General features: G+C 37.0%; 1 protein-coding gene across 4 annotated transcripts in view; it reads left to right on the top strand.

Moving 5' to 3' along the window:
- pcdh10b (protocadherin 10b) overlaps window positions 1-16,412 on the top strand; it is a 104,023-nt gene that overhangs the window by 5,657 nt on the left and 81,954 nt on the right. For all 4 annotated transcript variants that reach the window (XR_003597367.1, XR_003597366.1, XM_028032353.1 and 1 more), the window contains exon 4: window positions 9,456-9,613. Coding sequence is in view for 2 of the 4 variants with exons in the window: in XM_028032353.1 (XP_027888154.1) it covers window positions 9,456-9,613 (158 nt within the window). In the remaining 2 variants the exon portion in view is untranslated. The remainder of the gene's footprint in view (window positions 1-9,455; window positions 9,614-16,412) is intronic.

Raw genomic sequence — 16,412 nt, forward strand, 5'->3', positions numbered from 1 at the left:
TTGTCAAATTAAAACTTGTTTTAATTACATCTGCAATTATGTTAGAGTCAAAATCATCTGACATGATTTACTGTTTCTGTCAGTCAGTGTTTAAGAATCAAGTTATGTTAATTCTTTTCTAAAGTCTTATAAAAGTTTCTTAGAAGAGCTTGGCTTTCATCTATATGAATAGCACTTGTACTTATGTTTTTTGTCACATGATGATAAAATGTGAGTGGGTACTCTGTTGTTTGTAAATATATAGTAGCTTGCTCCTGGTGAGCGCGCTCAGTTCGTCTTGTGACTACTTGACAAGATGTGACGGGCTTTTTAATGAGGCTGTGCTCACACCAAAGAACTGGGAAGCCGACCAAATAGGTTGTGCCTGTGGTGAACAAAACAGGCAATTCATTTGTTCATAAGAGGAATTAATGAATTCCTTCACGCTGTTACTGTCCAAAAACAGTCCTTTGCCACTTTCCTTTTTTCGGCTCCCTTCCTTGACTGCTTGGCTTTTTTTCTTTTTTCCGAAATGAGCCTACCAGAGCTCATATAATACAGGCCCACTGAGTTTCATATGCCAGTGTCGTGTGTTTATTCAGAGCTGAGCTCTTGATAGTTGGACCTTCTGTGGACGGAGCTCCACAGGAGGGATCCTAGCAGTAGGCCTCAGTAAACAGAACTAAACTGTTATGCTAAGCTGGACAAATTTCCTCAAATAATATTATAGAATACAAGAGAAGGAATAGAACAGAAATCTCTCAGTCATTACACTGAAGAAATTTAGGTGTACCTACAGCAAGGTGAAAGGCAAATAAAATTTTAATTTGAAGTGATGAAAGAAAACTGAAGTGTGTAATTACGGTTTAATGTAGTCAGCCCAATTAGTTTGTTCATTTACCAACTAGTTTTTATTTTGTTTGTTTACCTTGGTCATTATATTTATTGAATATTCTCATGGAACATTAGATCTTGTGGAAATATGTAGAACAGAAAAAGTTAAAGGTCAAAAACTTCTTAAAAGCACGCACACACACATGCATGCGTGCACACACATGCTCACCCCTACAGACCGCACACGCACGCACCCCCGCACACCTCCACACACACACAAAGAAAGAAGGAAAGAAAGAAAGTGAAAGTGCAATAAATCTTCTAAATTGAAGAAGATTAGACTATAGGGTTGTAAAATCCAAGAGGAAAAATAAACATGACATAACTGAACATTGAAATTCATATAATTTTTGTATTTTTGATCATTATCAGTCTTTTGATCAGACAGCTGCTCTTTGTCTCAGACAAGTGTATTAATGATAAATGTAGTGTATAAACTTTTACCTATTTATTGTTAGAGCAGGCTATGTCAGACTTCATGGCCCTTTAGCTTGAGTGTAATGTCAGTAAATGTGTATTTCTTCAACCATTAGTTTCTGCAGCAGATATAACTACAAAGCACCAGGACCTTTTTATTTATTAGAGAAACGGAGAGTTCACTGGCAGACCTTATTGTTCATTCTCTTCCACTTTCAGGAACAAACATTTCATGTTGTACGCTGATGTCTTGGACTGTCAGGGAAATATTATTATGCAAATATTATAACATAAAAAGTCTGTACAGTTGTCATAAATAGCATACTCCAATCCAATAGCTGTGCATAAAAAACAAACTATTTAAAATTTTAATAAAAACGTGCAGAAAAACAGATGTTAAAAATCAGCTGACTGACATTCTGACAGCATTAGACTGAAATGATTAAATACTTCTGAATTTGAATTTACATGTTTGTCTTGTTATTTGCAACTTGATGCTATAAAAAACTGATCTGAACTAAATAGGTTTCCATAGAATACATATTATTGTTGTCCATTATATGCCACGCAATCTCTTTATCTTTTGGACATATGGATTCCTTTAGATTTTTACTCACTAAATAAAGAACTGAATCATTCTTGAGAAAAAAATGAAACTCAAAGTCATACATTCTGGCAAATAGAACCTCCTCTTTGATTTGTTTGAAGTGGAGGTGGGGCTTGTTACCTTTATGAACATTTCATTTCTTCTGCAGTCTTTTTATTTTTTGTTCATGTGGCTTCTTTTATGCCTTTGGTCCTCTGACTGCATGTTTTATGCGGTTAATATTTTTTGCTGCCTCAGGCAGTCTGTTGTGTTGCTCCCTAACCAATCATTACTCAGTTTTGTCTCACTGAAGAGGCAGTTAAGGAGTCCTAATGAGTCCAGAAGACACCTGTAACACACACAGAAACATCATGAACTTTGGTTTTGATGCCCCATAGCACTTTGGGTCACAGTGCTGCTGCTCAGATCAGAGCAGGTATTTTCTCAGGCTGCACCTTGCACAGTCACAGCACATTAAAATCATGGTAACAATGAGGTGATATTCTACAACTCGTGCTATTACTGACCGCAAAGACTGGATATGGCTAGAGTCCAGCCACATAATTTCCGTAAAAAAGTTCATAGTAATCTACTTTTGATCGTACAGGTTCATCTTTTTCTGTACATTCCACATAATAATTTGGAACTTTGTCACGGGCAAGAATAGAGAAGTAGAGGAACATGTAACATAATGCATACAAAACAGAAAATATCCAGTGGAGATATTTATTGACCAGAAACAGGCATTTGATGCTATAGATCAGTGGTTCTCAAATGGGGGTACGTGTACCCCTGGGGGTACGTGGAGGTACTGCAAGGGGTAGTTGAAGCTTTTCAAAATATCTTTAAAAAATCAGTAGGCTCCTCATAATAAGTCTTGGGAAAAATTATTTTGTAAAAAGTTCGATAAAATATAAATGTGTGTTCATACACTGAATTTTATATTCAGTATTTACAGGGTATTTACAGCACTGTACCTCTTTTTTATTCCAAAAATGTTTTGCCCGTGTCAGGGGGTACTTGACTAAAATTATATTTTTAAGGGGGTACATCACTGAAAAAAGTTTGAGAACCACTGCTATAGATTATAAAATGCTAATATATAAAATGGAAAGTGAGAGAGGTAACATATATCTGGTAAAAGTTATCTTGATAGTAGAAAACAATATGTACAAACACGTCAACCTAAATATTAATGTTTTATATTATTCTTGTGGTGTTCCAAGATGCAGTGCTGGTCCCAGTTTATTTATTTTGTATATTAACGATAGATGTAGCATGACAAATATATTGAAATTTGTTGTATTTGCAGATGATACAACTATTTTGTGTTCTGTAGAAGATATAAAACAGTTTTTGAAGGTTGTTATAAAGGAAATTGATAGACTTAAATTTTAGTTTGATAGTACTAAATTATCTTTAAATCTTGCCATCTTAGTAACCAATCTTATCTTTAAGAAGAAGTGCTGCAAACCACTCTCAAAAGTATGTGTGTATCAGTTTGCAAAATAATTTTGCAAGCTTAGATGATGAAATAAAGCAAAGTCTAAACATTGCACAATTCCTGATTCCTGAAATGTTATTTCTAAGCTATGTGTATATGTGTAGTAAACCCCTATCTACAGGTGATGGAGTATCTATCTATCTATCTATCTATCTATCTATCTATCTATCTATCTATCTATCTATCTATCTATCTATCTATCTATCTATCTATATATAGATATAGATCTATATATACAGTATATATATACGGTAAAAAAAAAAAAAAAATATATATTTGGACACACCTTCTAATTCAATGGGTTTTCTTTATTTTCATGACTATTTATAAGGCAAGAAATCCCACTTATTAACCTGACAGGGCACACCTATGAAGTGAAAACCATTTCAGGTGACTACCTGTTGAAGCTCATCAAGAAAATGCAGAGTGTGTGCAAAGCAGTAATCACAGCAAAAGGTTGCTACTTTGAAGAAACTAGAATATAAGGGGTATTTTCAGTTGTTTTACACTTTTTTGTTTAGTGCATATTTCCACATGTGTTATTCATAGTTTTGATGCCTTCAGTGTGAATCTACAATGTCAATAGTCATGAAAATAAAGGAAACTCATTGAATTAAAAGGTGTGTCCAAACTTTTGGTCTGTACTGTATATATATATATAATTTTAACCGCTCTTGTTAAGCCCAGTGGTTGGGGCTCCGAAGTGGTCCAATAATTTTTTTGTACTAAAAGATGTTAAGTTGCGAGGAAATGTAAAATATTGCTGGGTAATTATGTTACTGGAAGACATTGCCAACAATAGTTAAACACACAACCATGGCTTTAAAAATAACAAACAAAAAAATACTATTAAAATAAATATGCAATTTTTCTACTGCTGTTAAATCCAAAGTAAGTAATCGGCCAGTTGATCTTAAGACAGGATGTAATGTTGATCACATTCAGAGCCAAACCAAGGCACAAATGAACTTAGCAGATGCTTAAGGCCCACAGGCCCTTAGGGGCCCAATAACTGCTAACATTTTAACCAACTGCAGATATAGAATTTTAGCATTTGTTTTTAGAGAATGTCAGTGCTATAAAACATAATAGTTTCAGCATAGATAAATGAAAAGATTTAAAAATTGCTTAACATTTAAATTAAAGACTTTAAGGAGCTGGTGAATGCCCTGTGGTGGACTGGTAGCCTGTCCAGCGTGACCCCGCCTCTCACCTGTTGACCACTGGAGGTAAGAACCAGCAACCCTGCTGACCCCACTAGGGATAAGAGTTTAAGATAATAGATGGGTAGAAGGATGGATGGAGCTGGCATGTTTACTAGGTAAAAGTGCAAAGAACAATCTTCATAATTAGATTGCTTTGTAACCATAGCTAAAATCTGATACTATGAGTTGTTTTTAATCTATGTGTTTGAGCTTGTTTTGTTTACATATATATCTCAGCAAATTACAATGATAACTGATTGCTTTTAAACTCAGCCAATTAAATCAGAGCCCCTCTCCCAGATTTCACCAAGTCTATAGTGAAACACTATAGTGGTGCTAATGTTCTTAGCAGGAATAGGGCCCCTAAGTCAAATTCTGCTCAAGGTTCATACAAGCTTGTCTAGCGCAGCATGATGAGCTAGACCCGCTGCACTGTGCATCTCTCTGCTGGAAACAGAGGGACAAACGCGGAGATTTAATTTATGTCACGCTAATAGGGACCAAGCTGTTCCCTTTTGTATCTATTGAGTTTATAATCAGGGCCACAGAGACTGTTTTTTTGGATAGTCTAGGCATTAGGGAATGAATTTCTCTGGTGGCTGCGCGCAGCAACTCTGCCTGACTGGAGCCATAGTTGATGTGGTGCAGTTTGATGCATTGTGGCGCAGCAAAAAACAAAAACAGAAAACAGCGTGCTGACTGTGAGAACTACAGCTCCGCCATGGGCTGAATCCCTGTTCCACTAATGCACTGTTCCACCGAGGAACACACACATACATTTTATCAGCTCAGTGGCTGGGCCAGCATTTGTGAAATGTAAACACACACACCACACATAATTCTTTGTTCACAAAGATGTGAACAAAGTATGCACAATCTGCACCTCTGAAAGCACGACTTTTGCTTTTATATTTATAAGAGCAAGCAGTTTAGTGGCTTTTAAACTTGGCTCCTTTCTTACTGAAGCATTTTCCAGAGAAACATGTGGTTGATATAAATGCAGCTAAAGCTTCTCTAAAAGAACATATGCCAAATCATCTTGTTTGAGTGAAAGATGGAGCTTGCGCTCCATGACAAGGTGAACTGGAGAAATGCAGCGGCAGCGCGCTAGGCGGCCAACGCTCAGAGGCTTCAGGGATGTGATTGGTGCGCTCCCGGCTGTGTGCTCTGTTCAATTCATCAACTATAAACCCGTCTTTAAATAGTGATTCTGCTCTGTCGGAGAAATGCTCAGCGCAGGAGCGCAAACTGACGCATGCAGTTTGGGGTCACCGGTATATACAAAAAATATTTTAAACAATTTAATAAAAAAAATAAATAAAAACAAGCAAGGCTTAGTCCGGTGAGGGGGCAAGTCAAGCCTGGGGCCTGCCAGGCTTATAATACACTCGGAGAAACGCTGTAGTTGAGATCTACAATCTGTTTTCTGAGAGGGACCTGGTAAGATTGCAGATCTTACCAAATATCAACATTTACATGTACATTTCTGGAAAAAATTAAGAGACCACTTAAAATGATCATTTTCTCTGATTTTACTTTTTATAGATATATGTTTGAGTAAAATGAACATTGTTCTTTTTTTCTATGAACTATTGACAACATGTCTCCGAAGTACGAAGCAAAAATTTTGTATTTAATTTGCATTAAATGAGAAATGGTTAAAATAATGAAAAAGAAGCAGCGCATTCAGACCTCAAAGAAAACAAGTTCATATTAATTTCAACAAAACTAATGTTTTTCACTTAGGAATAATTCAGGAATCAATATTTGGTGGAATAACCATGAGGACATATATATACAGTATATGTATATATATATATATATATATATACAGTATATACTGCATGTGTGTGTGTGTTGGGGTGTGTGTGTGTGGGCGTGTGCGTGTGCAGAGGCATATTATTTAATTCCCATGATTCAATATGATCCACGGTGTATGTAGAATACTAATTGACAGTATACACACACCTGTTTTGTGATTTGAGGTGAATTCAAGACATAAACCTAAATGGAGTTAATGCATTTAGTTACAAGTTATTTAGTCATTAATATTCTGTGTTCTTTATTGATTGATGTCAGACTAATTTCATGTACTTGTCTATAAAAATCCCTTATAAATGAAACACTCATCTGCTGACACTGCTGGTTTTTAAAAATGACGCTTGGGCTGAGTTCATTCCTCACATAAATCTCACCTCATTTACTGCTCTTCCCGCCTTAAGATGCCCCCCAGGGACCTGCTTCCCCCCCTGCAACATGTTTTAAAGAACATTTTATTAATATAGCCAGTGTGACATACTTGGAGTAGATTGAGTTGCAGTCCTTATCCACTTTTCAATCCCTCCTCTAGACTCTCTGCTTCTTTCTCTCCCTGCTGCATGATGAATTCTTATTATGCCTGTGGTTCATATTATCACTGCAGTAACAGCTCAGTGATCAGTAATTTATTTTTCAGACCTCTGCATAGCAATTACCAAATGAAGGTTATTATCAGAACTCTGTGTTTGCCCTGTGTGAGTTCCTTGCAGAATACCAAGCTGAGATGAGGTGTTCTGACACTGGAAAGGAACCCGTTTCCCCCGTACCTCTCAAAACCCTCTCCTTTAAGGGTAGTTTAGTGTGGGTGTTTGGGCAGCAGATTGTAGCTGCATAGCTGCATTGCTTTGTTGCTCCTTACTGGCTGACAGTGTTTTAGAGAGAAGTTGAGGGAACATCTAATCTCGCTAAAACTAGCAAGACTTGGTCTGGCTTTGTGGCTTGATTTCTTTCTCAGTGTGTCTCAGATCTTGGTCAGTCCATATACCACTGACTCTCCTGATTCCTTTCTGAAATGGAAATCGATCTTAATGTAACATTTCTCTGTGCATCTTTTTTTGCTTACATTTTTTAATGCAGCCCGTCTGTTGGCTGCCATGTATGCAATGTATCTGCCATGTATGGAAGTGTGTTTGATGGTGACATGGTACTGTATTTATGCCATGTGGGTTAATATTTAATATGAAACCCACTCGTTAGGAGACAGGAAACTTTTCCAAGCTGTTAGCGACAGCAAGCCAAATTAATCCGCTTTGTAACAAAGCAAATTCCCCCATTGCTGACCCCTACAGACACACACACACTCGCACATGCACTCCCATCCCCACCCGCACACACACACCATACATACACACACATTGGTTACTAAGATGGCAACAGTCTTACAGTCTTAGACTAATCACAGTCTGTATTCAAAGGGATTAGAGGCAGATAGCCCTAGCTGGACAGTGCAGATTTTAGCCCTTAGACACACATACACAACAAGAGGATTAAGGTTTTAAAAAACATGCATTTGCTGAATAGAGCCCTTACAACCATAAAAAAACACAAAACAAAACAAAAAAAAAAACATATGGAGCTGAGAAAAAATAATGGGTTGAAAGCTTACATTTGGGCGGAGTAGCTGCACTGTACTCTAATGTTTCTGCTAACTGCGTTCTTCTTTTCTTCCTGACAAAAGGTAATTTTCACCAAGAATTCAGGGAGTAAAAAGCCTCACATATAATTACTTGACATGAAAGAGCCAAAATCAGGTTTCCAGTTCTCCCTATACCCAGCTTTTCACACAGCACAAAAGACTTGAAGAATGGGTGAGAAGGCCCAGTGGCCGGGCAGGTTGGTAATCCAACACTGCTTGGTTTCTCGTTGAATTTAAAGGTTGAAGAGAGGGAGGTTTTCTTCAATAATGCCTGGAGCATCAGCTAACCTGAGGATAACCTGAGGTGATAGTTGAGTTCTCCTCGCTATACAAAGTCCCAGCAAAACCTAGATAATACCAGAAGTGATAGCGCTATAATCTGCAATCTGCAATCATGTCCGCTCTTATAGTTGCCTCACTTTGTTTTTAAAGAATCCAATCTTGGTTAGAATTACGTTACAATCGTTTGAGCTACTTTAAATGACCAGGGACCTCATGTGTCTACTAATGGTGCCTTTAAACAATTTATTAATATTATTTTTATCATAATTATCTTCTTCTTATTATTATTAGTAGCAAAGTTGGAAACAAAATTCAAGCAGGGGCCATTGGCTTGGTTATCTGGACATAAGATGATTTAAGTAACTAAAGCAAAATTTAGCTCCAAGATATAAAGCAAACTTCGTTTGGATAAACATGAAGGTGATGTAACTTCAATCTGTGCAGCACCACAAGATAGGATAGATGAATGGATCGGTAGGTTGTTTCATTAGAGCATTAGTTTGGGAAACAGCAATATGAAAATTCAGTCCTCAGGTAAATCTAAATTCTGACAGCCAGTTTATCTGAAATTAGGCCCATAGGCTCCTGTTAATTCCAAACTCAATGTCAGGTAATGTAAAGCTTTTTTTTCGTTGCTGACAATCCTTTTGGATTAAAAAAAACCCTGTTCTGTATCTCACTAACATATTGCTTTAATTTAATGTTTATAAAAGTTAAGGTTTTAAAGTTTTTTTTCTTCCAACACAAAGAATTTGCACTGCTGTGCTGAACTAAATGGATGCTCTTTATGTGGCTGTTATGCATAAAACTACTGCATTGGTCTGTTAAATGAAATGTCTAGAAAGACTCAAATGACAATCTAAAAAGATGAACATAGAATTTTATATGTGGGATATTTTAGCACAATCAATGGCTTGTTCTCCGTGTCTGCATATCAGCTGAGTTTTTTTAAATCATTGTGTGGGACGTTTTGACCGTAACTTTTCTGAGATACAAACCTCTGACATGAGGAATCAAGCACAGCAAAAGAGATCAATTATGGTTACACATAGTATGCCTGTGTTTCATCTCTCTATTATATCCTAGTCTTAACTTTACACTCTTTTGTCCTCCTTTCCGTGCTTCAATCTGCAGGTGCTGATCTGTTTTCTAACTGCACAGAAGAGTGTAAGGCCCTGGGGCACTCTGATCGCTGCTGGATGCCCAGCTTTGTGCCCTCTGATGGGCGCCAGGGTCTAGACTACCGCAGCAACCTCCATGTTCCCGGCATGGACTCAGTCCCAGATACAGAGGTATTTGAAAGCCAGGAGCAAATGACAGATAGGTCATTCTCCACATTTGGTAAAGCGACGCCTGTCCATCACCAACACTTTCTCCATCCCCTAAATCACCACCACTTTCTCCAAAACCATCAACTCAGCCCCCACCAAGGCTCACTAGAGCGGGAAATGTTGGAAGTATTTCTGCCTAGCTCCAGAGCTCCTTATTACGCAGCTTATTTAAGTAAGTATTCTGTTTTAAAAAAGAGCCATTCTCTGATCTTACAATCAAAGGAAAAAGCTCAAATTGAGTTTTAGACTGATGACAGAAATTCATTTCAGATCTGCACCCTGTCCTCTGAGTGTTCAGCTAACTCTTGCTTTTTTCTCAAGCATTTGCTCTACGTTTGACTGTGATGACCAACTATTTATGTTCTTTGTAATACAATCATGCAAATGATTGCTGTTGAGTGTGTAGATGCATGCTCACTGTTGAAAATGTCTGTTTTTTTGCGATATAAAAATAATTTCCAACATTTCCCCTCTTTAATGTGACTGGTCTCACTTGCAGTTCAAATAATAAACAATTAAATCTTTTAGAAGAGAAAATTAAGAAAAGGATCTGCAGCAATTTGCTTGAAAAATTGTGCAGTTTCATAATCCAATGCAGTATTTCAACACTATTTGATACCACTTTAGCATTCAGTCTTCTTGGGTTCATATGAGCCAGAAATTATAGAAAATCTCACAGAACAGCAGTAAAGGTCAGCTATACAGGTAGGATTTTCTTGACAGTTAATAATTTGCATTCTTTGCCAAATACTTGGTTTGCAAAGAGGTCAGAAAGGATCACAGAAAATCCCCAGAATTACATTTAGTTCAACCTGTAATTATTCATACCCTCAGTAAATGTATTTAACCACAAAGTTTATTTCTGCTTGAAAATGAGGCGATTCATGAGAGATATCATTTTAGAAAATTTATTATTTCCTTTACATTAAAACATGTACAATATTATTTATAGCCCTTCTTAACAATGAATGGAAAAATATTTTTCGGCATTAGTTCAGTTCAACTGCATACATACAGTATAATTTGTATGCAGTTTTTGTGTTTTCTCTCAGGACCCCCTGTTGTTAGGTTGTTTTCTAGTTTTGATACCAGTTTAATTATTATTTTGGTTAAATCTGCCTTATTCCTCTCTCTTTTATTTCAGTTCCTTCTTAGTGATTCTAGTTAGGTTTTTTCATGTGTCAAGTCCTTTTTCAGTTATTCTAGTTTGAATACTCTGTGTTCCTCAGTCTTTATTAGATCAGTCTGGATTCTGTCTGTTTCTGTTCAGTTCTTTTTACTATTTATTTTTATGTCTATTTCCTTTTCTCTAGTATATCATGTTTCTTTAGTCTAGTTATTCTTTAGTTCTTTAGTTAATACATTTTTTCTTTAAAATTAATTTTTAATTTTTGTGAGGTGACCTCATGTACCCTGAAAGCACCTTTTAAATAAAATATATGTTATATGTTATAAATACTTATTCTGATAAAAGCAAAGAACCTTTCCATGGTTATTGCTTCACGTGGCGACAGCCTTTCGGGTATTTATATTAATTTACATCTGTAGTATGGGTGGCGACAGGGCGGACCAGCAGCTGCGCTCTACTTCCCGCAAATTGGGATTTATAAAGGAAAGGTGCGAAGGTATGTGCGTGCGCACGGCTTTATACATCAGAAGTTTTTTGTACACGGCACTTTTCTAAATTTGTCCATACGCCAAGTGTTAGTGTGAAAACTGCGCACTCCTTTATACATGAGGCCCAGGCCCTTTGTTCAGCTCACAGCCTCCCTTGTATTTAAGCTTCTCTTTCTCACTCAGTATTTGCCAGATCCTTTTGTTTACTCCAATCACTTCCTCATGCTGCCCCGTTTTCTCCTCGTGTCCCCCTTCCTGGTTTTCCTTCCATAGATTTTTGGTTTTTGTGTTTTTTCGTGGCTCCCTTTGATTTTTTGTAAGTTTGTTTTTCCTTATTCCTTATTAAATCTTCACTAGCCGCCTCCGTCACTTGTATTTGGGTCCTAAAACAGCCATCTACACATCGGGACATTTTCCCTACTATTTTGCTAGTGTGAAAAACACTATCAGTGTTCTAGTGTGAAAAACAACACAGCACATCACCAAAAGAATCCCATTCTAACAGGGAAACAGTTGGTGACAGCAGCATCTTAATCTGGGCTTAATTTTCTTCAGATTGAAAAAGCTTCTTATAGATAACATTAGGCGAACAGAACTATCAAAGTTCTAAGAGCCGCAAACCTTCAGGTGAAGATGAAGATTGGTTTTATTTTTCAGGATCTCAATGAGTTGAAACATACATTTAAATTAACAAAAAAATAAATGTGAAAAGAAAATAAAAATATAAATGAGACTTTGTTCAGAAAGAATAGCTAAGATGTAGGATGCAGATCAATTCCTATTGAAGAAGACTGAATGCTGAAATGGAATCAAAAGGTGGTTAGAAAAGCATGAGTTTAAGGGTAATCAAACTTATGGAACTTGTTATTGTATTTGTATTTTTACAATGTGTCTATCTAAACCTACTCAAGTGTTTTCCAGTCAGAAGTCTCCCTAGTAATAGCCTCCTGCAGTCTGGCAAATGTCCAGGTCTGGATGGCCTCCCCTCATAATTTTTCACATAATTCTCAAACTTACTCTGTGTTCAGCTTGGTTCCACCCTTGCAGATTGCTCTAAACAGAGATTCCCCTCTCAGTCATTTTACAAAGCCTGTATCACTCTTATTGCAAAAAGGGGAAAGATCCAATGGAATGCACCTCATACAGATTTCTTTCTTTCCTGAACACAGGAATATCAAAATTTTAGCCAAAATTCTTAGTGTTTTGGTATTTTTGCCATCACTCATGTTAAGTCCTGACTGGGTGACTATTGAATTACACAGTGACAACAATATATCCTTTCCGGCTGTGCTCTGCTCCCTACTTTCATTCTCTTCATCTAACTCCATTTTAAATCCTGTAGTGAAACATTCACTGAACATATGGGGCCAGTTTAGCGAATACTTTAAATTCCATGATTTTTCCTTAGTTAAGTCCGATTGCACTTAACTGTGTCTTTAAACCATCTGTTCAAGATGGGATGTTCCTCAGTTTGGACAGGAGAGGCTTACTCATTTGAAGGACTTTTTCAAAGAGAAAAAATTATCATCATTTAAACAACTTAGCAATAAATTCGGTTTACTACTTTTTAAATTTATTATTATTATTTTTTAGATATTTGCAAACCAAAACCTTTATTCAATCCCATCTTTCAGACTCATTTTCTTTCCCAGAGTATACACTGTTGGAAAACATCTGAACCATCATATTATAAAGGACTGATTTAGTGGCTTTACAATAAAGTGTTAAATATGACAGAGATCTCCTCACCTAAAGGGAAAACTTCATGGGAAGACTACAACATGACTATACTAGATGAGACATGGACCTCTACACTTAATCTTATTAATACAACATCTCTGTGTGTGCAGCATTGTCTCATTCAGTTCAAAGTGCTACATAGAGCCCATTTCTCCAAAGCAAGCTGTCTCCTATCTATCTAGAAATCACCTCATACTGTGAAAATGCAAAACTGCTGAAGCCACATGGGTTCATATATACTGGTCCTGTCCCAGTCTTGACCGGTTCTGGACAGATTTTTTTCATACTCTGTCCAGGTTCGTCAGAGTGGCAGTAACACCTGGAACTCTCTTGGCCCTCTTTGGCTTCAGTGGTGAGGATTTGCCTTTACCAGCCTCTAAGACACAGGCGTTGTTTTGCTCTTCGTTAGCAAGGCCCGCAATTCTGACCAGATGGAAGGGTGCTGCTCCTCCTGGCTATATGACCTTATGTCATGTTTGAAATGAGATGTTCTCTTCAGCATAACTGGAAAATTGGTCTTTCTTGACACATTTGAAAATATTCAGTAATATTTCATATGAATTAATTTTTACTAAAACATGCTCTGTTCTTGTCAGGGGTAGGGATGCAGTGTGTAAAGGGCAGTGACCTGGGTAGAAGTGAATGGGATTATTTTGTAGGGAATTTTTTTCTGTATTATTTTACTATTTTTGCTCGGGTTGTTTAAATAGACCATATGTCTGATTCCTTTGTAACCATAGGCTCTCACCTTTATGTATAAAAGAAAAAACTTCAATAAAAAGACAGTGATTAATAAAAAATGTCTATCTGACATATGTGTTTACTTTTCAGTGGGATTGTAAAGTTGAACATAAATTAAAGATTAAAATGCTATATCAAGATACATTTTTAAGTAATATATATTTTATGAAATATCTGCAGCATACACAAACTGTGCTCATAAGCAAACTTGATACTGAGGAGGATGTTAACAATTAAAAAGCTTTGTCTGATTATGAAAAATAGCTTCTGCAGTTTAAAAGCTCTTGTAATTTCAAGAAAATATAAATTTTTAATCAGGGAAGAAAAAAGCAGCAGGCAGTGAGCTGAACATCTTATTCAGAGGATGTAATTGTATCGGAGCTGAGGATTAAAAAAACAACTTTATATAATTAAATAATCGAGAACAAAATGTGGAGAGAGAGAAAGAGCGAGTAAGAGAAGGCTAAGAAGTGAGATTGTCTAAACGCAATTCAATGGCCGTGAAGAGATACATTCTCAATCACTGCAATTTGGTGATAATACTTAATAATAATTTTGTCAAGCAGCGTCTGAAGAGGGCTTCTTCTCTCATCAGCCAAACAACTTGATGGAATTATCATCCAGTCAGAACCCTGCTGCTTCCTGAGCACCATCATCTAACAGCAAAGCATGCTGCTAGGAACAGCGGGCAAACATTTCTCTTTATCTTATTCTTCTATTCTCCCTTTGTGCTGGATTAAAACATTGCGTTAATTAAAAACAGACTGCTCTTTTTTGCTGTTTCAGTTTTTATTACAGATTACAGCTGAAGGGCTTGAAGGGTTTTTTGGACTCTAAAATGCTTTCATAACATTCATTTTGTAGCTTACTCAACACTTTATATTAGTGTTATAATTTACCAGTGAAAACATCTAAATAAAACAACATTCAACAGATGAAAAACTAGCCTCTTTGGCTAACTCTGGCATATTATGTGATGCACATTGTGTCTTTTGAACTAAACAACAACCATTTCTAAAGACTGTAGAGACGTTAACTGGCAGCTTGAGCTTTCCTGAGAGTTCCTGGTTTTATTTAACAGATGCAGGACATTGATTGACCACTTTTACACTAACAAAACTTCACAGCCACACAAAATGTTACAGAAATGATAAAAGAAAGTACACCCTATGACTCATTAGTGTGTAGAACTGCTTTCAGCAGTTTTGGTTAGCCGTTTCATTGTTAGGGAGAAATTCTGGCCCACTCTTGTTTCTACAACAAGCCTTATAGGTTGGATGACTTGGCTAAGCTTTAGTTGCCGTACTCCACGTGTACCTTGTTATTTGGAGAAGTTCCTCCCACACTGTGATTGGTTTGGCATGGGATGCTTGTGCTAACATGCTGCACTTAGTGCTTGCCAACTTTGTGAGCCATCCGTCCCCTGTTGTTGTCGAAAGAAGGGATGGCTCTGAACAAGTTTCTTTTTGACAGTCCCCAACATTTACCCTGGTGACTGTGGACTGTACAGTTTGAAACATGTCAGTTATCAGGTAACAGACCTGGGTCTGTTAGGACTTGGGCTGTAACGATTCCTTGAATGATTCAAGTACCTGAGTGTTAAAATTCCTTGAGACAAATTATCTGCCTGGAAACTTTGTTAAATTATGTTTTATTATTTAGCGCACTGTGTTCTGGCTGGGTAATTGATTATGTTGTGCGACGCTCTCATTTCTGCCTCTGAGTTATTTCTAAGTGCTAGCAGCAAGAGTTCCAAGTTTTAAGTTAATTGAATAATTATAATGTCCCAGTTTTTACCATTTTTCGGGAGATCAATATGCATCCTTGGAGTACGACATGTTGATATCCAATACTGCTATTATTTACCAATATTCTACTTTATCAATTTTTTTATTCAATTACTCGATTAATTATAAGAATAATTGATAAAATACTCGATTTCTAAAATAATCGTTCACAACAGCCGTAGTTAAGACAGATAGGTTCTTGTCTCTCTAAAGGAGCTTTTCCTCTATCCTGCCTCTAACCAGTGCGGTCTCTCTCCGCCTCAGCCAGATTTGCTTTTCGTTAGCAAAGCTGAAGTCGCTCAGCCCGGCTGTACTCAGACTTTAGTACCTACTTCAGGGGAAGTACTAGCAGGACCGATCGGGATACATCACTGAAACCAATTTATTGACAGCTGACCGCATTCATTGATTGGCTTGTGATTTACATCACAACTCCAAAACAAACGTTCAGAATTTAACTTTAAATGTGGACCGCGGACATGCCCTCTGCTATCAGAGAGCTGTATGGAGGAGTTTAATTATGAGACTAATGGGGAGCAGCGGCAGGAACAGATGCGGTAACTTTTGCAGCAGAATGACCGTGAATTAGCATCGCTGCTAGCAGCTCGCTTCTCTGAAATACGGACAATACTGAAGAAGAGAGAAACAGTGCAGCTGGAGTCAGCTTTCTGACAGAGCTGCTCTTTTGAATCCACAATGTGAAACACCGGAACTACATAATATTAACTTGTGATGTGTATTTTAGTTTTCATTTGGTTTAAAAATAATAATAATAAAGTTTATGCATGGCTATTGGTTTACATCTTTTGACTGCATTGCCTAAATCCAAAAGGTTGTAATTATGTTCATATGCATAGCAAAATAATCAACCGATC

The sequence above is a fragment of the Xiphophorus couchianus genome, chromosome 11 (genome assembly GCF_001444195.1).
Source record: "Xiphophorus couchianus chromosome 11, X_couchianus-1.0, whole genome shotgun sequence".
Lineage (NCBI taxonomy): Eukaryota > Metazoa > Chordata > Actinopteri > Cyprinodontiformes > Poeciliidae > Xiphophorus > Xiphophorus couchianus.